Genomic DNA, 25,556 nt, shown 5'->3' on the forward strand with positions numbered 1-25,556 from the left:
CTAGACCCTCTGCCAAATGGAGGAAGAAAATGTGCGTTTGTAATCCTGTCGCTGGTCAGCTGCTCCAAGCCTCCAACTGCCTCGTACGAAAAGGAGTCAAGGTTTATATACTCTGTCTACTGGAATCACATTCATTAATTCTACTGGGGAATATAAATAGATGATGGGTGGGTACATTCGCCAATTGAGTTGAGTAGTGCTTATACCCAGGGTTCAATTTCCATTAACGGAGTGTTCCAGTCATACATGGTTTCATTTCACACTGTTGAGGACAAGTTTTACAAATCAAAACTTCCAGTTTGTTTATGTAGAATGCAGAAAGTATTACATGAAATAGAAGGTTGTCCACCTATTGTGGTGCCACCGTTACAGACGATGGAATGATAGATCTCCTCAGTGGCATGGATGGATTTTGAAAAATATCAACACGGAGTATGGGAAAAGCGAGGCAGTGTAAATCTATCACTTTTGGGTGATATATTTCCTCAATCACTATTGCGGTATTGCCTACAGGTATTTTTCCACTAAGAAATTTATGTTGTAGCAACTCTGCAACTCTTGAAAATGGCAGAATCTTGATCTTAAAGGTTGGAAATGGGTACCATGTTTACGATGTCCAGCTGCAGCAACTAAGATCTTTGGAGATTAACCCGAAAAATTGGTACGTCATTCAACCCCTTGTAGAGAGCATTGTTCCCTGATGAAAGCACTTCATATCATATCACCCCATTATGAAGTTTGATTTTGATGTATTCATAGACTCAAGTTGCAACTGCTCTAGTCTTTGCTGTTGAATGTTAATCCTGTGATTAAATTATTGAAATGCGATGAAAATTTTGTTCAAGAATATACAAAATCGACAAGTCAATTGTATACAGATCACCACAAGTCAATTGTAACTTCCTACAGAACATTTTTAACTGTAATAGCTCAGAGTGTGCATCAACTGCATGCAACGATGCAAGTGCGCCCGACATGCAGAGATCACCGAGCATGGAAGGCCAACTTTTATCGAACTTAATTCAGTGACAGAGTGCATCGCAGAACTTAATAAGAAACACAGTATAGATGCATAAATTCCGTAGTGTAAGTGGGCAATCTCAAATCCCACATATGATGATATGAGTGTACAAAATGAGTAAAAGAAAAAATGATGAGACCAATTATAGACTGATGGACAAATGACATTTAACAATGCAGACTAGATACAAAATTTTATAATAAACAAGAGAAATAAAATGGGAAAGGGAAAAAAAAGGTGGAGGGACATTGAGCGCAGGAAAAAATCTAATCCCCCCAAATCCCCTATTTCTCTTGATCTCTCCTCATTTTAATGGCAAACTAAAGTACTAAACAAAGGGTTTCTTAGTTTTACTCCATTTTAGAACAAAAGGTCTTCAGTTCTTTCTTTCAGGATCTTCAGGGAAAGAGTCCGATCCAACCAAACTTGGTAATGATAAATCAACACCTCCATTCTGGAGACCTGAAGCAGAAAGCTTTTCAAAAGATTCTGATTGTGAAATCACAGTAACCACTTGGGTATTACTGCCTACGTTATAATTTTCTGGATTACCATCAGGGATGTGTATTATGCTTCTCCTCGTTAAATTCAGCTCGAACGCATCTTGGCCAAGTAAATCCTGACTAACAAACTCACCTAAATCTGAATCTTGGGAAGAACCGATCTGTACGTTGCAAAATAGCCTCTTTTGCTGGGGGCATACCCTCCTGGCCTTTTTTAAGAGTGAATAAGATTTGGTGGGCTGCAAAAACAGGAACATGCTATCACATGCAAACTTATCTCGCTATATAATGCTTGAAAAATTGTAGAAGCAGACAAACCATCACGTATTGGATCTGTTCTAGTACCACTTTGGCTGAACTTGTCCTTATCTACATTAGAGCTTTTAGGATATAAACCCAAATCTTTGCCTGATCGAAGATGTATTATTTGGAGCCATTGGAGGTCCTGTGCGACCATGACACATGCATTTAATGTCAAAAGTAAAACCAGTAAAAAAGGTAACCATAGTTTAACAGTTGAGAGCAGCTGCAAGTGATAAAAGCATTGTGAGGCATTGGACAAACCATATGACTTGGTCTTGTTTCTTCTGTCACTAGAGTTCAACTTCATCCTCTCAACAGTAGAGATGGTAGGACATGAAGTCAATGATGTGCCAAAAGAGTTGGCATTTTGGATGTCTCCTTCAATATCAAAACAAAGGAGTTATGAATTGTCAGCCAACAAAAGTAAAGTAAGGGGAATACAAATATCAATTCTATACTTCCAACATGCATAAAGTCATTTTGCATGCCTCAAGCAGATTTATAGACTAGCAAATTTTTTTTATTTTTATTGGCAAGCCTGTTTTAAATGAGATCAGTAACTCTTTGATGCGTAAAACGTATGGGTCCAAAAGCTTGATATCACAAAGAAGTTGATACCTCCTTCCAAAAGTATTGCCTCTCCAATCTCGACCAGATGACCTGTTAGCTCAAGCTTACTCCCAGTTCTGACAACTTCTGAAAAACTCAGGTACTTACTGCTCAGAACAGTTCCATCCTCACTTAACAAAGTGACCTGATAAAATAGGTGATCAGAAAGAAGGGGGAATGTAGCTGTAGCCTGTAGGTACTTCATCTTAACAGTTCAACAAAAATTTGATCCAACACTCCACCAGACGTCAACAGAACCTCAAACAACAATTATCATGATCTCCGCCAGTACAATCTGGTAGTATAGCCTTAATATATTTGTTTTCTATAAGATTCTGGTGAATAAGTTATGGAAGACTAGAACTCGGTCCATATTGCGAGTTTGCGACTTTAACACATGTCCCAAGAGTTAACTACTGAACTCTATAATGAAACTCAACTCTTGATTACAATCGATATCATTATTACAGAAATTCCTAAAAACTACTGAAAGTCCATCACTGCTGATGAAAAGAGGCACGGGAGGGGGTAGAATAGAAGAGAAAGTGAGTTATTATAATTTTTTTCAATCTATTCTCGTGGTCTGCATATATTTGTACAAGTAGCAGAACACCTTGGCCTGAGCCGTCCATGTTTTCAATCAGGTTTCAATTTTTAAACTGAACAAAATCGAAAACTTTGAAGCTCAATCCTAGATCAAAACTAGGGAACGAAAAACAGCTATGATAGCTAGTGCTCCAGAAATTGTTTCATCACTTTATAAAGACCTTTGGTGTCAATTCCCAACAGAAACAACAAATATCCACAGACGCAGTAAATGCGTAAGTAATCTGAACTAACCTGCTTCCTTTGGGAAACACCAACTAAAAGTCGTAGGAAACCATCATGATACTTTTTCGTTTTTTGAGTTTTTTGTGTGGTGTATAAAGCATGCCACTCTGCATTCATTTGTGAGATATCGAAATAAAGACCAAGAAGGCAAGAACTATAACCATGCAGTAAACAAATGCATCAAAGTTGTGTTGTTTTCAGTTAAATCCCAATATATAAGGTGATCTAAATTTAGAATTCTTACCAGGACGTCATGCCTACAGTATGCATAAAGATTAAAAGACAATCACTCGCCCACACTTAACTGACAAACTACGGAGTCATATTACCAAGAAGGTTTCTTAGCGTGTCTAAGAATAAGACTAACCTGTTCTAACATTATTAGTCAGACTTGGACGATTTTCTGGTGCTGCATTGTTTCCCAGACCATTATGTTCGGTCTCTGGTGAATATATTAATCAGTGAACAACCCAAAGTAACAGAGAAATATAATAGCAAGTAAATAGAAAAATAGAATAATAAGAAAAATGATACAAATAACGAGAGAGAGAGAGAGGAACTAACCACTTTTAACATTGTGCGCCACACTTGGATGATTCCCTGGTGCTACATTGTGTGCCACACTTGGATGATTCCCGGGAGTCCTGGACAGACAGGGAGAATTTGGCACCTCAGCAACAAAATTTTGTATGGGAACTAAGCCAAGCTTTTGGGTGACATATTTTCTTTCTTTATAAGTTTCAACAGTTGTCAGCAATCTGTGTATATATATGAGTATCACATTCATAACTTGTAAATACACGTGCCTCAAAACTTATTGTCGTTGAGATGATACGCCAAAAATAAACTCAACGATTAGTTATACATCTCTCTCATATTCTTGTGAGACCACAAACGGTTGTTCATCAACTATGTTTCTCAAACTCTTCATTACACCTTGTTCTTTACGCTAATTGTTAAATCATTTTGTTGATGAAAGGATTAAGAACCACTGATATATACGTTAGCTAAAAGTTTCAAAAAGTGAAGCATGTATGTTAATAACAGCAAATTATATACACAAAATTCAGTGCTCAATATAAGCCTAGGGATCTAGACGCTTTTGAAAGGTGTCTGTGCCCTTACAGAGAGCCTATTAGTAGAAGATTATCAATCCTATTAGGGATCTAAACGCTTTTGAAAAGTGCCTACGCCCACCTTGAATCCTACCCTCGCTATTAATTACACTTCCTTCCACAAGACTTGGTATCCCCTGGGAATAAATCGTTCAACATGATCAGAAAACAAAGTTCTCTTAACTATTTTAACTAACAAAATACAAATAACAATCACAGCTAAGTCAAATATTTTGCAAAATGGAAGAAACCGAAAAACTAATCAACCTTGGGGTAGCTTATATTCTCCTGACAAAGACGTAGCTGAAAGGGAAGTGTGTTTAGCTTTAGCTTTAGTTAGTGGTAAGGGAATATGGGACAAAACTTTACTCAGTGGTAGTAAACCTTTTTTGACTTGAAGCACATCATGCTGCGTGCAAGCTAACCAAAGTACTCTCTTTTCTCTAGTGTGAAGAAACAGAGTTGGCTTATTTATTTTTTTACTACTTAGTTTACAATTAAACCGATGTTAATTCCGGACCAGACTTTGTACAATATTTACACCCTGATCACATTGGTAATGAAATTTGCATTTTTTATGTCGGCAAAAACAGAAAATCGGATGATCAAAAATTCAAATGAAGTTACGTAGGAAGCAAGTCAACAACAGTCCAGGTACATGCATCTTACCAAAGTATCAAACGTAGCATTCAATAATGGAAGACCCACCAGTCCCACCACCACGTGCAAAGGAAGAAGACTTGAAAGAAAAGTGGAGACCTGATAATATATTTGTGGTTCACACATTCTCTCTTTATTGACTGTAGGAAGAAACAGAGTTGTTGGTTTTTTTCATTTCATCACAAACAGCAGAGAGAGTTTTCCATAACTTCTTTGTGGTGGTTTGCGATCTTGGATCTCGGACTAGTACTCAGCTTAACATCACTCCATCAAATTTTCATTGTTAAAGGTTATTACAAATTTATTCTTCCTTGTTTATTACTCTCTTTTTTTTAATCGTCATTCATTGTTAAAGTTAAAGGTTTTTTTGCAAACTTAAACTCTTTATCCATCACTTATTTGAAATTTGAGCTAACCAATTCTACTGACAAAGTCCAATGATGACTATCTCTTAAAAGTTAAAACTGATTTGTGTTTTTATCTACTAATTCTCCACCTTTACATGATTTTAAATTTGCAGATATCCAATTCGTACTTGAACGTTTTCCTTTGGTTCTTGTTATTAGAGGTTCAGAGAACAACCAACTGCCCCAAACAAGTGAGATTATACATATTCTCTATTTACTTAATGTTATGTATTTTATATATATCCTACTGGAGTAGCTCTATCATGTCTCATCACTTTAATTAACAACCAATGTGTTGTAATGACAGGTATGGAAGTTGCTGGAGCAGTAGTTGGAAGCGTACTGACTCATGGTCTTAATCAGTTGGGTGTCAAAAGTCTGAGTGACCAAATTCAGACATTGAGAGACAAAAAGGAGAACTGATTGCCAGAAAAAAAGAGTGAACGAAATTCTGCAAATCGCAGAGATACACGGAAAGACGTGCACAAAGGACACACAGGATTGGTGGAATAGAGCCGAGGCTATTATACATGTGGCAGATGCCGTGGACAAAGATGCCAAAGACCCAAAAATAAAAATATGCACAATTGGAATTTCTTGTGTGAAATACGTTGAAGTGATGGATGATCTCTTAAATGAGGCTAGTCATTTCTCAGAAGAGTCTTTAACGTTTTTGGGAATGGAGATGCCGACTACAAGACTGATTGGTAGTACTGCTGATGAGAACCTCAAGATGGTTTGGGAATATATAGTAGGTGATGAGTTTGAGAAAATTGGTGTCTACGGCATGGGTGGCGTGGGAAAAACCACCATTATGACGACAATCAGTAACCAGCTCGTGCGAGAACGTAGACGTTTTGAAAATGTTTTGTGGGTTACTGTATCCAGAGATGTTGATGCTCAAAAACTTCAACAACAGATTGCGAAAGTAGTCGATTTGGATCTTTCTGCTAAACAAGATGAAGCTAGTAGATCGTCATCACTGTTCAGTGCATTGCAAAGAAAGGGAAAATTTGTACTTTTCTTGGACGACATATGGGAGGCATTTGATCTGCATAAGCTAGGACTTCCCGAACCTTCAAAAATCAATGGGTGCAAGATAGTATTAACTACTAGATCATTGGAAGTGTGTAGAGGGATGTTGTGCCAGAAAGATGTCAAAGTTCAACCCCTTTCTAAGGACGAAGCATGGGAACTGTTCTTGGTAAATGTCGGTGAGAAACTTGTTCCCGACGTGGAAGAGATTGCAAAAGAAGTTGTTGCGGAGTGTTGTCGTTTGCCGCTTGCAATCATCACAATTGGGCAAGCTATGAGAAGCAAAGATGTTGGTGATGTTGGTGAGTGGCGAGTTGCATTATCAGATCTGAAGAAGTCTACAAGTTTGAACATGGACATGGAGAAAAAGGTTATACAGTGTCTGAAGTTCAGTTACGATCGATTGAGGGAGGAGAATCACCAGAAGTGTTTCTTATATTGTGCACTGTACCCTGAAGATTATGAAATCGACACTAGACAGTTGATTGAGTATTGGGTTATGGAAGGGTTAGTGGAGGGATCGAGCAAAGAAGATGAAATGGATCGTGGCCGTGTTATACTGAATAAACTAAAGCGTTGTTGCATGCTAGAAGAAGTTTCTTCAAAAGGTCGTGGTTATAGAGATAGGGGCCTTGTTAAAATGCATGATTTGATCAGGGATATGGCTCTTTACATCACAAAATCAAAACCTAAATTCATGGTCAGAACTGGGCTTTCATCAACAGAAATACCACATGAAAATGATTGGGCGGAAGATCTTGAGAGGGTTTCGTTTATGGAAAGTGGAATAGAAAATTTTCAAATTATTCCTAAATGCCCAAAACTCTTGACATTGATCCTTGCTTACCAGTATCCTTGTGCACTGAAACACGTTGCACCTGGTTTTTTTATGCACATGAAAAGTCTGACGGTTCTCGATTTATCTTGGACTACTATTCAGTCATTACCAGATTCACTTTCTGATTTGGTGAATCTTCGTGGTTTACTCTTAATTGAATGTGAGTACTTAGTTAGAGTGCCTTCTCTATCCAAGCTTCAGTCACTGAGAGTGTTGAAGCTCACACGTTCGGCCATAGAAGAACTGCCTCATGGGATGGAAATGTTGGTCAACCTCAGATGCCTTGATCTCTCTTGTAAGGAATGGAATTCTAAATTGAAAGAAATGATCCCTTCAGGATTGATATCCAAGTTTTCCTTACTTGAAGAGTTACTATTGGGAGGAATAAAAGCGGAATATGTGTATGCGCGAGAAAGAGGGGGAGATTTCGTGCAGGAACTCTCAAGCTTGACACACTTGGAGAATCTTACAATCAAATTTCACGAGCTGTCGGACTTTATTTCCTATGGTGAATTTACAAACTTTGAAAAGTTAAAAAAGTATGTTATTGAAACGGAATCAGACATATATTTCGAAAGTCAGGAGGAGAGAATTCTATGTTTGTCCAACAAAAAGGGTATTCCTTGCAATGCCCTCCGACTTCAGAAAAGCATTCAATTTCTTAAAGTTGAACTTTTCAATGAAATCTCAGAGTTGCCCTTCCTACAACGGGTCGAGAACATGGGTATCGCACACGGAGCTTTTCCTTGTTTGAAGACGTTACAGATCAGCTTTTGTGATAATATCAAAGTTTTATTCTCGTCTAGGTTGCTTCAACAGCTTCTTAACCTTGAAGTGATCCATGTTTGGGATTGCTCACAATTGGAGGAGCTAGTGGTAGCGGATGGAGATGAGAGTGGTGCCATTCCAGTACTCCCGAGGTTACATAATCTGATATTATATGGATTACCAAAACTGAAGAGCAATTGGAGTCAGCTATTCATGTACAGCAACTCTTGGCAGTCTGTTAGAATTGACGAAGTCAAACTGGACCGCCTGTTTATTTCAACTAGGTTATTACAACACTTTCAATACCTGGAAGAGATCAGAGTGTTCCATTGTGAGGAATTGGAGGAACTAATTGTAGAAGAAGAAGAAGCATGTGACACTGTCGCACTCCCAAGGTTGAAGGAATTGTTGTTCTGGAATCTACCGAAACTGAAGAGCATTTGGAAGGGCGTGATGGTTTGTGACTCTCTTCAAACAGTTGAAGTATTATATTGTCCTAAATTGAAAAGGCTCCCTCTGTTCAACCGAGAACATCAGTCAGCCCCACCTTCTCTCAAATCAATCAAAGGAAGCAGAAAATGGTGGGATTCACTGGAGTGGGGAGATTATCCACGTCCTGAACATCTCTTTCAAGAGTTCAAAAATGTTGATTGGCTTCAACACTGAAAACCCTTTCGATCAAGGTATGTGTCATGTTCATCCGTAGTTTCAAGCTTTTCTTCAAATAATTTGTTGTTCAATTTATCCACAGATAAATTCGAATTTGTATTGATTTTTCATGGAGATTCAGAAATTCTAGTCTTGTTTTGGTTTCAATTGATTGGAATTTTGAATTTGGTTGTTTTGTTTTTTCAGTTGAACTGATTTCTAGAGTTTTCGATTGCAGGAATCGTCACCGATAGTATTGGAACTTCTTTTGGTGATGGTCAAACTCAGAACGACTTCTATACTCTCAATTATTTGTTCCTGTCAATCAATGGTGTCTATGTGTGTGTCCGCAATGTGATTTGTTCAACAGTCAAACTGGACGCAGAGAACGCAACAACTTAATGTATGAACAAGAAGATGTGTTTGAGTGGTGGATTCACTTTCGGAGTGGGATTACCCGTATCCTTAACACGCCTTTTCGAGAAAGGAATGATTGATTTCGTCTCGTTTTCTGATCGGATTGAAAAGAGCTCTTATTCGATTTCAAGTTACAAAGTGCTTGTGGAAAAGAAAGGTCTCCAAGTGCTACGAAGGAATCAAATGTTAGATATCGAAACCAGTTTTCCTTTCTGCTTAGATAATCGGGTTTTCGATCAAGGTATGTATCATATTCATCCGTAGTTTCAAGCTTTGGATCTGAAACTTTGTCTTTTTAACAAATTTGAAATAATTTGATAGATAATAGGCCATACTGATGCTGTTGTTCAAATTCTTTATATTGATTTTTAGTGGAGAATCAGAAATTCTAGTCTTGTTTTCGTTTCAGTTGGTCTTTATCCTTTTCATTTTTTTCCAATTTTGATATAACCATTGGAAATTCAAAGTTTCGTAAGTATTCATTTATGTTCTAGAACTGACTGAAATTTCCTTGTGTAATAACAACTCCATACTCCGCATATTTTCTATGAGATTTAAGAGTTAAAGTTAGCTTAGTTAAGTAAGTGTCGTGGCTTCTCTTGCATTAAGGTTATAATTATTCATGGATTTGAATGTATATGGAGATTCCTGGTTTTGTTCATATGTCGAATTTGGTGAGTTGGCATTATGATAACAAACTAGTCAAACTATTGGTTTGATATGCAATCATATGTTTGCACTTTTACGCTATACAATGATAATTCCTCGTATTACATGTGAACATAGTCCGAAAAATCTCATTGTAGTAGTTCCCTAAACCTGAATAGTATCCAGTGATTACATTACCATTGATTCACAAACAGGGCCAAGGTTGAAAGTTGGTGTTAGGCACCGATTGGTCCTACCAATATAGTCCCCTCCAGTTAATGGGATCTGTTGAAGCGTGTTTAATTTGATTTATTTCATTTTCCTGAAGAAAAAATCTCACATATACCATGATAGTTGTCCTTTACATACTTGGTATTGGAGTTCTTCTGAACTGTTATATAACTTCTTCTCAAGCATAGGCTTAGGTTCTTTATTTATATTGGCATGATTGAATAGGTCACCGACATATTTTCCCCTCCAAACATTTCAAACTGAAGCCAAATTCAAGAAGCTTCAAGTATTGTTGCTCTTGACTCAAGCACTGATTCTACTTTAATGTGTTTGACAGGTACAAAATTTCAAAACTGCCAGTAGGATAGTAGCCGCCTGCTTGTCATACAGTTTGGTCTTTGACTTGTGCTTGTTTTATGGGCTGCTATTACTCAAAGAAAGTTAAATGATCGCCTGGTTACGAGGAGCCTACGGTTCTTGCTTCAGAAACCCCTTGTGAGTATGTTTTAGTTATTTGTATGCGTATCTCATTTCAAAATTTCAATCATGAACTCTGTTGTCAAAGGCGGCACCCTGATGGCGAAGGAGGCAATTTTTAATGAAAATAGTTGGATTGACTTTAGCACATATTTTAGTAGACATGTTTCACTACAGCACGTAAATTGCGCAGGTTATACTATATTGAGCTATGAACTTGTGGGATTGACATGTAGAACCTGGGCCTTTATTTTTTATTTATTTATTTTATTTTCATTTTTTTGCTGTGGCAGTTACCATCAGTGAAGTAGAGGCTCTGCACTGTATGAACTTTTTAAGAAACTGAGCAGCTCAATAATCGATGATGGGCTTATTCGCAAGGTCCATTCTTTTAGCTTTTTATGAGTTTTCCAAATTAGTCCAGGATTGATTGCTCATCACTTCACTTGTCCCATTCTCGTGATCATGAAGAATTTCAGCTGGCCTTATTCAGAAACAACAACAAGCAGAATCTCTTTGCAGATAGGGTCTGTTGCTAATTTCTCTAATCTTCTTGTTAACTGCAAAATATGATCTCTTGGAGCTATGCCTCAATTCATTTCTGTCTGATTGGTTAACTTGTCTTGGATTAAATTGTGTATGATGATCTGGTGATTGTAAATATTTTGGCGATGGTCGCTAGACCTTAATCCTGGCATTGTTTACAATGATTAAGACCTCTCACTAAAAGCTCTGATAAAGTTCCAAAAATATAGCTATATATTTTAAACATTTTAACCAATTTAAAATCCCCTAAAAACAAGTCAAACATTACTAATGGCAAAGCCTTTATGTCCAATCGTATGGTTGTCCTTTTCTTAGTAAACTTAACGAGTATGAGACATAACTCCTTAATATATCTCTATTTTTATAAATGGTGAAAACCATACATATCTAATTATTCTAATAGTGTTTCGGACGTTTGCTAAAACTGGAAAGAGTGGAATCTATGTTGTAAGGAATAAATTTCCTCAGCAGAAATAATGTTGTAAGGATTATGTTGAATGGGTAGTAGACGTATAAGAAACTGTGGATGTTCGAGAGAGAACATCCATAGGGTAAATAACTCCTTTCTCACATTTTGTAATTATGAAAATTTATTATACCCGAGCGGTTCAATGAACAAGTGTTTGACCTATATTTTCCATGTACACCGTGAATCAGGTCTTTAACTTTCGATCCCCTTTTTGTATATCTGTCGTTGTTTTAAGTTTTAAATTACAGGTTTTGGATTTGTTTGATGTGAAGGTTATCCGGGAATTTATTAGGTCATTGGGCATCTTTCATCCCAACGCTCCACTGGAGGAGAAAGTTGCATGTAAGAATTGATTCTCATTACTTACACTTATATTCATGATCTCATATTAACGTACTAGATTCTACTTGTAATCAGTTACTCAAAAACCTGCCCACCTTTCCACTGTATCCTTTAATTTGCTGATCACACTTTGGTAAATTCTTTGTGTAGTTGCATTTCGACTATATGATCTAACGCAGACTGGCTTAATTGAACGTGAGGAGGTGATTTAGTATATATATCATTCAGGTTCTCTCCATTTATTCCGTATGTATGTGCTTGACTTATCAAGAAGCATCTTATAGTACACAAGACACATGCTATCATGCAGAATATTGAACTAGAGATGTGGATTTAGAGATGGGAATATGTGATCTTAAAATCTAGTAAATATCATATCATGTTATCGACTATGTTTAACACAGTTTTGATCCCACTGACTTTGGGGAGCCATACACAATAATTCTGACTGATTGGTAAATAAACAATTGAAAATTTTAAGCATTTCATTTCGGGTGTTCAAGACCAAATTTATATGCTTACAAAAGTCCGTGATTGAACAAATGTCTCAACTTATAATGAAATGATGAGAAGTCTTCGACCAATACTTTTCAATTTTGTATGTGCAACAAAGGGTCATTCATAATGAGTCCCAAAGGGCGTACCACATGACTGAATATAAGAAGACATCACACGTTCAGACCAAATTATACAAGGCATACAACATTTCAATGCGTAAGAATCTGATTCTTAAACCAGTTTGTACGTAACTTTTGTTGCATGTTTCAGTTAAAGGAGATGGTGTTGGCTCTTTTGATCGAGTCTGATCTGACCCTCACTGAGGATGTTGTCGAAACAATCGTGGATAAGGTCATCTGCTCTCTCTGGAATTGTACACTTACCTTATATCTGTTTGTTATATATTCTCATTGCTGTCTTGCTACAGACATTTACTGACGCAGATTCAAAAGGCGATGGAAGGACAAATATGCATCAAATGGCTGCACGGTTATTATCATCTCAAACAATTAAAGATGGTGGTATATGGTAGGACAAAAAAACACCATTTCTGCATTGGTGCTGGGAATGCGCGCGGTTGTTGAAATGAAGAGCCTTGTCTCACAAAGACTCTGGAGGATTGGAGGACATCAAAGTTGATAGCGTCGGACTGCAACAGCTTGGATCCGTGGAACAAGAAGCAGAAAAGTGTAAGACTTGTTGGTAAACGAACCTGGTGTGGGGCATCAGGGCATGCAATCCATGAAAAGTTTAAGGTGCAAGTTTTGAGTAATGGAAAATCATTGGATAAGAGTATAAGATGGAGTTCCCAACTATGTATGGCGGAAGCAGATTCAGATCTCCTTGTCGAGGTTGAGGGTGTAGCTGGGGATTTCACTATTTCAGCAAGGATAAGGGTGTTTGCCCCCTAATGCTTGAACGAGGGCCAACGTGGCAGTGTGCCCTTCATTGCCTCATTGACAGTCAGTAAGTAGGATTTCCTAACCGGTAACCAATACCACACTTCAAAGATTTTCTGCTCGTACGCCCTTCATTCCCTGGCCAGTTTCCTAAACGAATTAGGAATGTAACCAAACGAAAGCTATATAGAATTCCCTGGGTGTTTCTTTTTCGAATTCCAATTAGAATTAGCAATCCTCTTATATTTATTTATGTAAACGCTAAGGGCCTTACAATTAGCACCCTCTTTTTTCAGTGGTAGTTGAGTTTGATTGTTTTCTTTTGGAGATAATAGATTTTAGCTTTTGTAGAGATTAGATTGTAAATTTTGGAACTGGCTAGATTAATTGATGTTCTTCCATTCAAGTTTCCTTCCACTTTCGCTTGTTGTATCAAATCCAAAACTACATGCCTCCCACAAACCTACAAAACTAAATAGAAGAGGAATTGATGATGGAAAATCAGAATAATCTTGAAGATTTGAACATCTTCAACGAGAAGAAAAGTGATTTGGTTGTGCCAGATAAGTGGGAAGATTTGTCTACCTGCGGCAAGAATAACAATTTGGTTGGTTGTGCCATATCATGGGGAAGATTTCTTCTTTAACATATTTACGAGACTTCATGGCGTGAACTTAAATCAGTTTGAGCCTTTGAGGTATGAATGCAAACTGTAGTACAACCGTACAAGTTAATTAGCAGCTCATTTTCACTGTTGTCAATCTAATCTTAGTTTGATCGCATTTCCGAAGAATCTATGATCCTAAGATTAAACAAATTAAGAATGAAGAGGTTACTGTGAAGGATTTATGTATTGATCATAACACCATAAAGTTTGTGATTAGTAGTTGTAATGGTTTAGTACTACTAGACCCTCTGCCAAATGGAGGAAAATGTGCGTTTGTAATCCTGTCACTGGTCAGCTGCTCATTCACTAATTCTACTGGGGAATATAAATTGAGTTGAGCAGTGCCTATACCCAGGGTTCAATTTCCATTAACGGAGTGTTCCATTCTGTGTTTGCACGGGAGGAGTCATACATGGTTTCATTTGACACTGTTGAGGACAAGTTTTACAAATCAAATAGAAGGTTGTCTTGCCAGACGCATGGAATGATAGATCTCCTCAGTGGCATGATGGATTTTGAAAAATATCAACACGGGAGTATGGGAAAAGCGATGCAGTGCAAATCTATCACTTTCGGGTGATATATTTCCTCAATCACTATTGCAGTATTGCCTGCAGGTATTTTTCCACTAAGAAATTTATGTTCTAGCAACTCTGCAACTCTTGAAAATGGCAGAATCTTGATCTTAAAGGTTGGAAATGGGTACCATGTTTACGATGTCCAGCTGCAGCAACTAAGATCTTTGGAGATTAACCCAAAAATTGGTACGTCATTCAACCCTTTGTAGAGAGCATTGTTCCCTGATGAAAGCACTTCATATCATATCACCCCATTATCAAGTTCGATTTTGATGTATTCATAGACTCAAGTTGCAACTGCTCTAGTCTTTGCTGTTGAATGTTAATCCTGTGATTAAATTATTGAAATGCGATGAAAATTTTGTTCAAGAATATACAAAATCGACAAGTCAATTGTATACAGATCACCACAAGTCAATTGTAACTTCCTACAGAACATTTTTAACTGTAATAGCTCAGAGTGTGCATCAACTGCATGCAACTATGCAAGTGCGCCCGACATGCAGAGATCACCGAGCATGGAAGGCCAACTTTTATCGAACTTAATTCAGTGACAGAGAGTGCGTCGCAGAACTTAATAAGAAACACAGTATAGATGCATAAATTCCCTAGTGTAAGTGGGCAATCTCAAATCCCACATATGATGATATGAGTGTACAAAATGAGTAAAAGAAAAAATGATGAGACCAATTATAGACTGATGGACAAATGACATTTAACAATGCAGACTAGATACAAAATTTTATAATAAACAAGAGAAATAAAAAGGGAAAGGGTAAAAAAAAAAGGTGGAGGGACATTGAGCACAGAAAAAAATCTAATTTCCCCTCCAAAATCCCCTATTTCTCTCACAAAATCCTAGTTTTTCTTGATCTCTCCTCATTTTAATGGCAGACTAAAGTACTAAACAAAGGGTTTCTTAGTTTTACTCCATTTTAGAAAAAGAGTTTTTGTGCAATCATAGATATGGGATGTTCGACGGAGAGTAGTGGAATTGAGCAAAGATGGGGACTCGATGACGACTTAACATATATAGTCATGTTGAAGACTTTCTACAGTGAAGTAATCGCCAAGTAATCGCCGTGACCTGGTGGTAATGGTTTTGACGGCGGTATAGTGGTTGCAGTCCAATTCAACTGTGGAACTGGGGTGTATCTAGTTAAGAGTTAGGAAAGTCTCCCGAGTCCGATTGTCCCAGCTAGGATGTTGCACTAGGACTTTTCAGTGAAATTTAAGAAGTCGTGAAAATACCCAAGTTCATACAGAAATCAAGAATCGCTGAATCGACAAAGGAAATGTTAAATGTTGCATGGATCTAATCAAAGAAACTTCGGGAAGATGTCTCTGTCTCATGTCTACATTGTACTGGAAGAGTAAATGTATATGTGATTCCATCCCTACTTTATTCAGTAACTTGTGACAGAGGGAATTTCAGGGCCATTTTGTGCCTAAGAAATGAAAGTGGCAAAAGTCAAACTTCCACAAAAAGTAAGACATACCTGTTAGTCTGTCACTGAATTTCTTCCGTCCACCCCACTTCATGGAAGAGTCTAAGACTGAGATTAAGATAGTTGATACTAGTGCTGGATCAGAGAACAAAACCTTCAACTTATCCCTGTAGCTAATTAGAGTTTGCAAGTCATGCATAAGTTGTGCAAAACGACCACAAGAGAAGCTGCAGTAATCTTAACATCAACTGTGTTATGTTTCGCTGATATCAGAAAACATAGATTCTAAAAGGAAATTTTATATTCGTATCAACGTATCACTTCTAACTTGTTATTGCACAAGTAATATACATATTTTTCATGTAATGTATTATCACACAAAAGTTGACCTGGGTCATAAAAGTATGTTCAATGCATGGTTAAAATCCTAGATCAAAACTAGGGAACTCATCCTTGTCCACTTGTTCTTTTCCTTTGCTCTTAAGTTCCTTGCAGTTCTTTCTTTCAGGATCTTCAGGGCAAGAGTCCGATCCAACCAAACTTGGTAATGGTAAATCAACACCTCCATTATGGGGACCTGAAGCAGGAAGCTTTTCAAAACATTCTGATTGTGAAACCTCAGTAATCACTTGGGCATTACTGCCTACGTTATAATTTTCTGGATTACCATCAGGGATGTGTATTACGCTTCTCCTCATTAAATTCAGCTCGAACGATCTTGGCCAAGTAAATCCTGATTACCAAACTCACCTAAATCTGAATCTTGGGAAGAACCGATCTGCTGCACAATAGCCTCTTTTGCGGGGGCATACCCTCCTTCATTGGCCTTTTAAGAGTGAATAAGATTTGGTGGGCTGCAAAACAGGAACTTGCTATTACACCAATATCACACACAAACTTATCTCGCTATATAATGCTTGAAAATTTGTGGAAGCAGACAAACCATCACGTATTGGATCTGTTCTAGTACCACTTTGGCTGAACTTGTCCTTATCTACATTAAAGCTTTTAGGATATAAACCCAAATCTTTACCTGAAGATGTATTATTTGGAGGTCCTGTGCGTCCATGACACATGCATTTAATGTCAAAAGTAAAACCAGTAAAAAAGGTAATCATAGCTTAAGAGTTGAGAGCAGCTGCAAGTGATAAAAGCATTGTGAGGCATTGGACAAACCATATGACTTGGTCTTGTTTCTTCTGTCACTAGAGTTCAACTTCATCCTATGAACAGTAGAGATGGTAGGACATGAAGCCAATGATGTGCCTAAAGAGTTGGCATTTTGGATGTCTCCTTCAATATCAAAACAAAGGAGTTATGAATTGCCAGCCAACAAAAGTAAAGTAAGGGGAATACAAATATCAATTCTATACTTCCAACATGCATAAAGTCATTTTGCATGCCTCAAGCAGATTTATAGACTAGCAAATATATATTTTTTTTATTGGCAAGCCTGTTTTAAATGAGATTAGTAACTCTTTGATGCTGGCAGCAGACCTCTGGTATCATCACCCAAAGGTTTTACCGACTTTGCTAGTCAGCACCTGCAACTAGCTAGCTAGCAAATATTGTAAAACGTATGAGTTCAAAAGCTTGATATCACAAAGAAGTTGATACCTCCTTCCAAAAGTATTGCCTCTCCAATCTCGACCAGATGACCTGTTAGCTCAAGCTTAGTCCCAGTTCTGACATCTTCTGAAAAACTCAGGTACTTACTGCTCAGAACAGTTCCATCTTTACTTAACAAAGTGACCTGATAAAATAGGTGATCAGAAAGAAGGGGGAATGTAGCTGTAAGTACTTCATCTTAACAGTTCAACAAAAATTTGATCCAACACTCCACCAGATACGTCAACAGAACCTCAAACAACAATTATCATGATCTCCGCCAGTACAATCTGGTAGTATAGCCTTAATTTGTTTTCTATAAGATTCTGGTGAATAAGTTATGGAAGACTAGAACTCGGTCCATATTGCGACTTTAACACATGTCCCAAGAGTTAACTACTGAACTCTATAATGAAACTCAACTCTTGATTATAATCGATATCATTATTACAGAAAGTCCATCAACTATAATAGTGAGAGTTTCAGATAGCAAATCACTGCTGATGAAAAGAGGCACGGGAGGGGGTAGAATAGAAGAGAAAGTGAGTTATTATAACTTTTTCAATCTATTCTTGTGGTCTGCATATATTTGTACAAGTAGCAGAACACCTTGGCCTGAGCCGTCCATGTTTTCAATCAGGTTTCAATTTTAAACTGAACAAAATCGAAAACTTTGAAGCTCAATCCTAGATCAAAACTAGGGAACGCATCCCTGTCCACTGGTTAGTGGGGCCTACCCAAGATACAGCCGATATGCAGTATTACCTGAAACAATTCTGAATACAGAATGATTGAACGGAATTGAAAGACAGCTATGATAGCTAGTGCTCCAGGAATTGTTTCATCACTTTATAAAGACCTTGGGTATCAATGCCCAACAGAAACAGCAAATATACACAGATGCAGTAAATGCGTAAGTAATCTGAACTAACCTGCTTCCTTTGGGAAATGCCAACTGAAAGTCGTAGGAAACCATCATGATACTTTTTTTTTTTGAGTTTTTTGTGTGGTGTATAAAGCATGCCACTCTGCATTCATTTGTGAGATATCGAAATAAAGACCAAGAAGGCAAGAACTATAACCATGCAGTAAACAAATGCATCAAAGTTGTGTTTCTACATTTCATTAGAAAAGCACAGAACAAAGCTGTTTGTTTTCAGTTAAATCCCAATATATAAGATGATCTGAATTTAGAATTCTTACCAGGACGTCATACCTACAGAATGCATAAAGATTAAAAGACAATCACTCGCCCACACTTAACTGACAAACTACAGACTCATATTACCAAGAAGGTTTCTTGGCATGTCTAAGAATAAGACTAACCTGTTCTAACATTATTAGTCAGACTTGGACGATTTTCTGGTGCTGCATTGTTTCCCAGACCATTATGTTCGCTCTCTGGTGAATATATGAATCAGTAAACAACCCAAAGTAACAGAGAAATATAATAGCAAGTAAATAAAAAAATAGAATAATAAGAAAAATTATACAAATAATGAATGAGAGAGAGAGAGAGAGAGAGAGTAACCACTTTTAACATTGTGTGCCACACTTGGATGATTCCCTGGTGCTACACTGTTTACCAGGCCATTTACGCTCTCTAAGTTTAAGAAATCAGAAAAAAGAAACCAATTGCATCAAGTAACCAAGCTACAAAACAATGCATGATCATGAAACAAATGAATGAGAGAGAAAGAGAGAGACTAACCACTTTTAATATTATGCGCCACACTTGGACGATTCCCTGGTGCTACATTGTTTCCCAATCCATTTACTCTCCCTCAGTTAAAGAAATGGGGAAAGCTTAATCAATTGCATCACCCAAACTACACAACAAAGAGTGATGAAGGAGACAAAATGAGTAAAATGGTTACCCACTGAAGATGAAGAACCATTTAACTTGATCCTGTCAATATGAGAAATACTAGAATCTGAAGCCACTCCTCTGGATGATGTACTGTCACTTTGAATTTCTCCAGCAAAAGGAACTATAGTTTTCAAACAACAAAATAATGAAAATTGAACACTAAGTATCTACTTCCTCCTGGGGGATGCATAAAGGCATTTTGCATACCTTCATTATGTCATTGACAATCAAATAGTGTAAAATGCATGAGAATCAAAGAGCATGGTATCAAAAAGAAGTTGATACCTTCTTGGTAAGTTCTTTCCTCACCAATCTCAACCAGATGAGCAGTTAGTTCCATCGTACTACCACTCTTGACATCTTCTGATGATTTCAGGTACTTACTGCTCAGAATAGTCCCATCATCACTTAACAAAGTAACCTGATTGATTAAGATGTTAGTGAGAAGATGGGAAAAGGTGTCTTCAGTTGCTTCACTTATCTACTTAGTCGTAACTATGCAACTGTGGTCAGCAGAGCATGTCAACAGGCAGATCTCAAACAACTAACTTCATGGTCTCCCCCAGTACATCTGGTACTATGGACTGACATAGTTTTCAAAAATATGGTGCTTTGGTGTCAAAACATCCTAAAAGTTAGGAAAAAAGAAGAAGTTGCATAATACAATGTGGTATTTCAAATATATTGATGGTCAAAGGAAGAAAGGGGGAAAGAGAGAGGGAGAGGAGGGGCTCGTTAGGCTTTTCTCACTCCGGTCTCATGATATGTGCATGTAGTATTCATGTAGCAGAATGCCTTGGCGTGAACCCCCAGCCCAAGTTCTCAACCAGGTTTCAGTACTGAGACAGAACAAAACAGAAACCTTTAAAAGTTGGCCCATGGCCAGCTGAAATGTCAAGATGAATAGGCTTGGTGCTCAGTGGGGCCTATGCAAGCCTCCAAGATACAACCCAGATACCAGCAATGACAAAAGTCAGAATAGAACACTAGTCATCTACTGGCTAACACTTAACTAATAAAATCCAAACTCTGTAAGGCACTTGGCATCATTGTCCAACTGAATCACTAGGAATCCTTAGGTATGTAATATGAGCTAACCTGCTTCCTCTGGCAAACACCAACTGAAAGTCGTAGGACCCCATCATGAAACTTTTTCGCTTTCTGAGTTTTTTGTGCGGTGTATAAAGCAACCCATTCTGCATTCATTCTTTAAGATATCAAATAATGACTAATACTATAAAACAGATAAATCTGCAGTGAAAAAATAAGTCGTGTTTTTAAATATCATAAGGGAATAGGAAAAGCCGGTTGGTTTTCTTTTCGCAATCCTAATGTTTCAGATGATAAAATTCACTTGTTCCTTACCCATCAGTGTGTGACTATATGTTTTACATACGGATGGAGTACATATGACATGTATACACGAAACTAAAAACAATCATTTGTCACACTTTAATAACCACCCAAGGCATTAAATGAATTTACTCTAATACCATAAAAACTGACAGAAAAACATATAAAGCACTGTTAATAACTCTACCAGAACATCAAGAAGGCCTTCGGTGAATCTACAAAAAGCTGACCTCTTTTGTTATTCGCATTTGGTTGCTTGTCAGGTTCTACGTTTTTTCCCAAGCCACTACTTTTGCTCGCTGAAATTGAAAACATAACGAGAAGTAAAAAATGCATTTAAGTGAACAACCCAAAACTACAGAGAATCAGAACTAGTAAACAACAAATCAACACACTGATAGTGAAATAGATGTCTCTTCATTACACATGATCTACATCCGGCCTTTTTACCATAACACCATGCAATCTACTTTAATACACTCATTTAAAAAAATACTTGTTATACACCAATCAACTCTAAGATCATAAAATCATAAAGCTCTTAACACTACCGGTAATCTGCAAAAGACGGAGATGAGAGAGAGTAACCTCCTTGAATATTATGTGTCACACTTGGACGATTTCCTGGAGCTAAATTGTTTCCTAAGCCACTTCCGTTCTCTAAAAAAAAAAAAAAAAAAAAATTAAAAAAAAAAAAAACGAATCAACTGAAGAACCGAGCAACACGATAAGGTGTGACGAAGTAATCCAAATGAAGAAAGTCCTTACCCACGGAGGATGAACTATTTCCAGCATTTTTACCATTGAGTCTACCAAAATTCTCTATAGATCGCTTAGCCCTTCCTTGAACATTCGAATCTGGTATAGGCTGACAGTTCTCTTCAAGATTCCCAATATCAACTAAATAACCTTCAAATGTTAATGTTTCTCCGCATCTTACTACTTCATCCTTCTTCAAGAACCTACTTTCTAAGAGTTTATCACTATCATCATAAAGGAAGACCTGCACACCGCCATACTAAGAATTAGTTTCAATATTCAGCTGAAGAAATCACTTCATTATTATGAGAGGCCTTGTTATCATTGTCGAACAGAAAAACTAAAGATCCTTTGGCAGAAAAATGCAAACATATGTGAACTAACCTGCTTAGTGTGGGAAAGACCAACTACAAGGCGCAGAATCCCATCATGGTACTTTTTAGCTTTTTGAGTTTTTTGCATGGTGTATAAAGCATGCCATTCTGCATCAGTCTTTAAAATGTTAAAACAATGACTAATAAATATAAATCAGCTGTAACAAATGCATCAAGTTTGTTTGTCTAATTAGCAAACACACATAACAAACCTGTTGTTTTTTCCTTTTCTTCTTCTTTTACTTTTTCTTCAAAGTGTTTCAAAGGCGATGGTTTAAGTTCAGTCCCTATCACAGAGGCAATATACTAGAATTATTAAAAATGAATCATATCCAATGAAGGCGTAACAAACGAAAAAACAAACTAATTCCAGCCATTTTACCATGCAATGTGCCAAACTTTTGTCTAGGTTTTTTAACCATTTCTTGAACGTTTTTCAAATCCGATAACAAAGACTTAGACTTGTCTTCAATATCCAAAATATCAACAAGATAACCACTAAAATTCAATGTTTTACCACATTCAACTGCTTCACCCTTCTTCAAGAACCTACTATCTATCACCATCCCATTCTCATCATAAAGAAAAAACTGCAAAACACCAAATTTCAAAATTTTAGCCCAGTCCCAAATAAAAAATATCGAGAAACAAAACAATTAGACATACCTTGTGAGTGCCGTTAGAACAATGAAGTTGTAAAACACCGTCTTGATAAAGTTTCCTCTTTTGTTTTAAGTGTTTCGTGTATGTCACTGTCCATTTCTTCAATTCTTCCATCGTCGTCAGTTTTCGTGCAGGGAAAGTTTAAGAAATTATTAATTGAATTTTATCTGAAAAAATAATTCTATTTCTGGCGGGAAACATTTTCCCTCCTTTATTTATTTGTAGAACCCAGAAAATGTGGATTTTGGGCCCATTATACGTTTGTGGGCCTGTGGGCCTAAATTAGGTGATTAGCTTTATTTCAATTCTATTGTGAACCTCGTAAAAAATAACTTGACCAACTCATACTATCGTAAATTCATAAGATGGAAGTTCTATGTGACACTCTACTCCCGTGTCACATGTGGGGAGTTTTTTTTTATTACGAAAACATAAATTCAACCAATTCATATCAACTCCATTCATATCAATAAATTAATTCGTGGTCAAAATGTACATACATCTTATGCACTTAAACCAGCTAAAACATTGCATAAAAATAAAATTCTAAAAAATTCATAACTTACAAAATAAAGTATCTAAATTGTTTTTTTTTTTTTTTTAATTGAAGACTCCAAATGCTTACTTTAGAGATCATAATTGAAGTGTGTGAATATATTAGTATTTCCTCTGTGGTTACAAATTTTGACCATGTGGTTTGAAATAAGAAACCCATCAGGTCAAGTCTGATCGTGTATCTGGCACGTGACCATGACATTTTCTCACATTGCGATTAATCAATCAAATAAAACTATACAATTTCTTAAAACCAAAAACAAAATGGGAAATTTCACTAGAGATTTGAAGTACAACAATCCTCAAATCAATAATCAATCAAAAGGGTTTTTCTAGTTGGAACGATAGCAACTTATAATGAAAATACTATAAAACAAGTATGTGTCAAAAAACAACATGATGCTCGCGTTTTAGGTAATTATCACCGTAATTTTCATTGTCCATTACCCTAAAACTTAAAGTTTTCAAACCTATAGAACTTCTAAATCTTGACAAAATTTCAAGTCCCAAGCGTTCATTTATGGACAAAAGGAAAAAAAAATAGTATCATTTGTCCGAAACAACTTTTGTACCATGCCATATCCGATCCGCTCTTCGTGTATGAATAAGTGAGGGTGGACAATTGGATGGTGTCATGGTCTAGGTAAATATGGTTTAGTGTACGTGATTTGCGAATCAATATCGCACACAATACCACATTTTATCCGGTATGCGAATCAATTTGTAATCCTGGGTGTTGGAAAAAATAAAAATAAAAATGTGATATTCGTCTAGGTTGCTTCAACAGCTTCTTAACCTTGAAGAGATCAGAGTGTGCTATTGTGAGCAATTGGAGGAGCTAGTGGTAGCCGATGGAGATGAGAGTGGTGCCATTCCAGTACTCCCGAGGTTACATAAGATGATATTACGTAAATTACCAAAACTGAAAAGCAATTGGAGTCAGCTATTCATGTACAGCAACTCTTGGCAATCTGTTGAAATTGGCTGTGTCAAACTGGACCGCCTGTTTATTTCAACTAGGTTATTACAACAACACTTTCAATACCTTGAAAGATCGGATTTCTATTCCCAATTGGAGGAACTAATTGACAAAAGAAGAAGAACCATGTGAAATTGATTATGTCCTCCCAAGGTTGAAGGAATTGTTTGACCTACCAAACCATAGCATTTGGAAGGGCGTGATGGTTTGTGACTCTGAACAAATAGTTAAAGTATACCATTGTCCTTAATTGAAAAGGCTCCCTCCTGGTCAACCGAGAACATATGGTTTTCTCTCAAACAAATTTATGGAAGCAAAGAGTGGTGGGATTCACTCGAGTGGGATTACCCACGTCCTGAACATCTCTTTCAAGAGCTCAAGTGGTGAGGATGATGAAGATGGTGGATTGAAATCAATTTGTAATCCTGGGTGTTGGAAAAAATAAAAATAAAAATGGCAAAAGATTAACTGACCACATAACCACTATGTTATTACTTGTTGAACTCATAGACAACCCATAAAAAACAAACTAAAAATAATAAATATAAAAAATAATAAATAAAATACCACATAAAAGCATAAGTAACAAATTGTAAAATCAATGTTATCAAAATCCCTAAACACACTACCCCACGTTACCTCAAAGTAAACCCCATCACGGTGAAAACTAAACCAATTCATCGAAAGCCCCAAATACAAAAATTTGATTGAACATGTTGTAACAAACTAGATATAGACCTCATAATAAACAAAATCCATTTTAGTTTTCATGTTTTAGATACATAAAAAAAAAAAAAAACACACTCATTATTAACGAAATGCACTACTCCGCTCAACGCCCCACTTCAATGCAGTATACTAGTTAAAATGGTTTCACCGCTGACTCGCTGAGTAATATTTTATGATTATGAACACTTTAATGCTAAATGATTGATCCTCATTTAAGCATTCTAAGTTAGAAAAAGCCCGACCCGAAGCCCGGTACTTGATAGCTAAGGAAAAATCTAAACAAAACCACTATCAAACAAAACCATTGTCAAAAGAAAAAAAGAAACGAAAAATCATCTCACGGCCATGAGGGGTTGCTGCAAAGATCAAACGTCATTTCAGGGTTGAAGATCATAGTTGAATAAGGTATAGTAAACTTTGTTGCTCGTATATTATTTTGAGATGAGAAAAATAAAAAACATAGTGGGAAGAAGAAAGAGAGAAGAAAGAGTTTTGTTTCTTGTTTATCTTTGTTTAACCAGTGTATATGCCCATCACTTCAATTGCACCTGAAAGAATCTCATATCTCATATCAATATGCCATAAATTATACCATATCTCACATCAATATACCCATCAGTTCAAAGGTAGACATCGCGGCATACTACTTCAGTGAGCACCTTTATTGAGATAAACCTCAGAATAAACAAAACCCATTTTATGGGAACC

The 25,556-nt window shown here is 36.9% G+C and overlaps 2 protein-coding genes and 1 long non-coding RNA gene across 15 annotated transcripts in view; 1 reads left to right on the plus strand and 2 right to left on the minus strand.

The window, feature by feature from the left end:
- Positions 1-1,151: 1,151 nt before the first annotated feature.
- On the minus strand, positions 1,152-22,790 carry LOC147495756 (uncharacterized). 8 transcript variants are annotated; one of them, XR_015197694.1, is made up of 19 exons: positions 22,589-22,780; positions 22,305-22,512; positions 22,135-22,209; positions 21,933-22,030; positions 21,558-21,792; positions 21,378-21,449; positions 21,020-21,088; positions 20,535-20,632; positions 19,722-19,857; positions 19,444-19,557; positions 19,278-19,349; positions 19,098-19,169; positions 18,893-18,967; positions 18,564-18,594; positions 3,277-3,334; positions 2,446-2,581; positions 2,089-2,205; positions 1,843-1,969; positions 1,152-1,763 (listed from the first exon to the last, which is right to left on the minus strand). XR_015197694.1 is itself a non-coding variant. In XM_086564481.1 (18 exons), the coding sequence occupies exons 1-18, from the start codon at positions 22,697-22,699 to the stop codon at positions 1,908-1,910; spliced, it is 1,839 nt and encodes a 612-aa protein (XP_086420607.1). In that variant the 5' UTR covers positions 22,700-22,781; the 3' UTR covers positions 1,152-1,907. The 8 variants fall into 8 exon arrangements, 2 of the variants coding, with proteins under 2 accessions (XP_086420607.1, XP_086420608.1); XM_086564481.1 differs by having other exon boundaries at positions 1,152-1,969; positions 22,589-22,781; XR_015197698.1 differs by lacking the exons at positions 1,152-1,763; positions 1,843-1,969; positions 2,089-2,205; positions 2,446-2,581; positions 3,277-3,334 and adding exons at positions 16,238-16,812; positions 16,992-17,015; positions 17,135-17,251; positions 17,576-17,711 and having other exon boundaries at positions 18,499-18,594; positions 22,589-22,790.
- Positions 4,870-25,556, plus strand: part of LOC147495757 (calcineurin B-like protein 4) — a 57,166-nt gene continuing 36,479 nt past the window's right edge. Inside the window, exons 1-10 of one of the 6 annotated variants that reach the window (XM_086564436.1) lie at positions 4,870-5,331; positions 5,563-5,640; positions 5,757-8,773; positions 8,977-9,396; positions 10,372-10,529; positions 10,805-11,038; positions 11,775-11,868; positions 12,019-12,096; positions 12,637-12,717; positions 12,794-12,908. In XM_086564436.1, the coding sequence (XP_086420562.1) occupies positions 6,069-8,756 (2,688 nt within the window). In that variant the 5' untranslated portion in view covers positions 4,870-5,331; positions 5,563-5,640; positions 5,757-6,068 and the 3' untranslated portion in view covers positions 8,757-8,773; positions 8,977-9,396; positions 10,372-10,529; ... (3 more) ...; positions 12,637-12,717; positions 12,794-12,908. Of the gene's footprint in view, positions 5,332-5,562; positions 5,641-5,756; positions 8,774-8,976; positions 9,397-10,371; positions 10,530-10,804; positions 11,039-11,774; positions 11,869-12,018; positions 12,097-12,636; positions 12,718-12,793; positions 12,909-25,556 lie in introns of those variants that run through there. The other 5 variants (XM_086564438.1, XM_086564437.1, XM_086564439.1 and 2 more) reach the window with 5 other exon arrangements.
- Positions 14,542-16,096, minus strand: LOC147495758 (uncharacterized). Its single transcript, XR_015197709.1, has 2 exons — positions 16,010-16,096; positions 14,542-14,838 (listed from the first exon to the last, which is right to left on the minus strand). It is a non-coding gene; the product is annotated as an uncharacterized LOC147495758 (long non-coding RNA).

This window comes from Coptis chinensis, chromosome 6 (assembly GCF_015680905.1).
Source record: "Coptis chinensis isolate HL-2020 chromosome 6, ASM1568090v1, whole genome shotgun sequence".
In the NCBI taxonomy this organism is placed as follows: Eukaryota; Viridiplantae; Streptophyta; class Magnoliopsida; order Ranunculales; family Ranunculaceae; genus Coptis; species Coptis chinensis.

What these genes read in the sequence shown, in the direction of transcription:
- LOC147495756 (XM_086564481.1), bottom strand. Translation starts at nt 22,699, where the DNA reads ATGGAAGAATTGAAGAAATGGACAGTGACATACACGAAACACTTAAAA. An exon ending in GTGTTTGCCAGAGGAAGCAG is followed by an intron (nt 19,858 to 20,534) that starts GTTAGCTCATAT and finishes TTAATCAATCAG; the next exon opens with GTTACTTTGTTAAGTGATGA. An exon ending in GACTAATAATGTTAGAACAG is followed by an intron (nt 18,595 to 18,892) that starts GTTAGTCTTATT and finishes AAATGAATGCAG; the next exon opens with AGTGGCATGCTTTATACACC.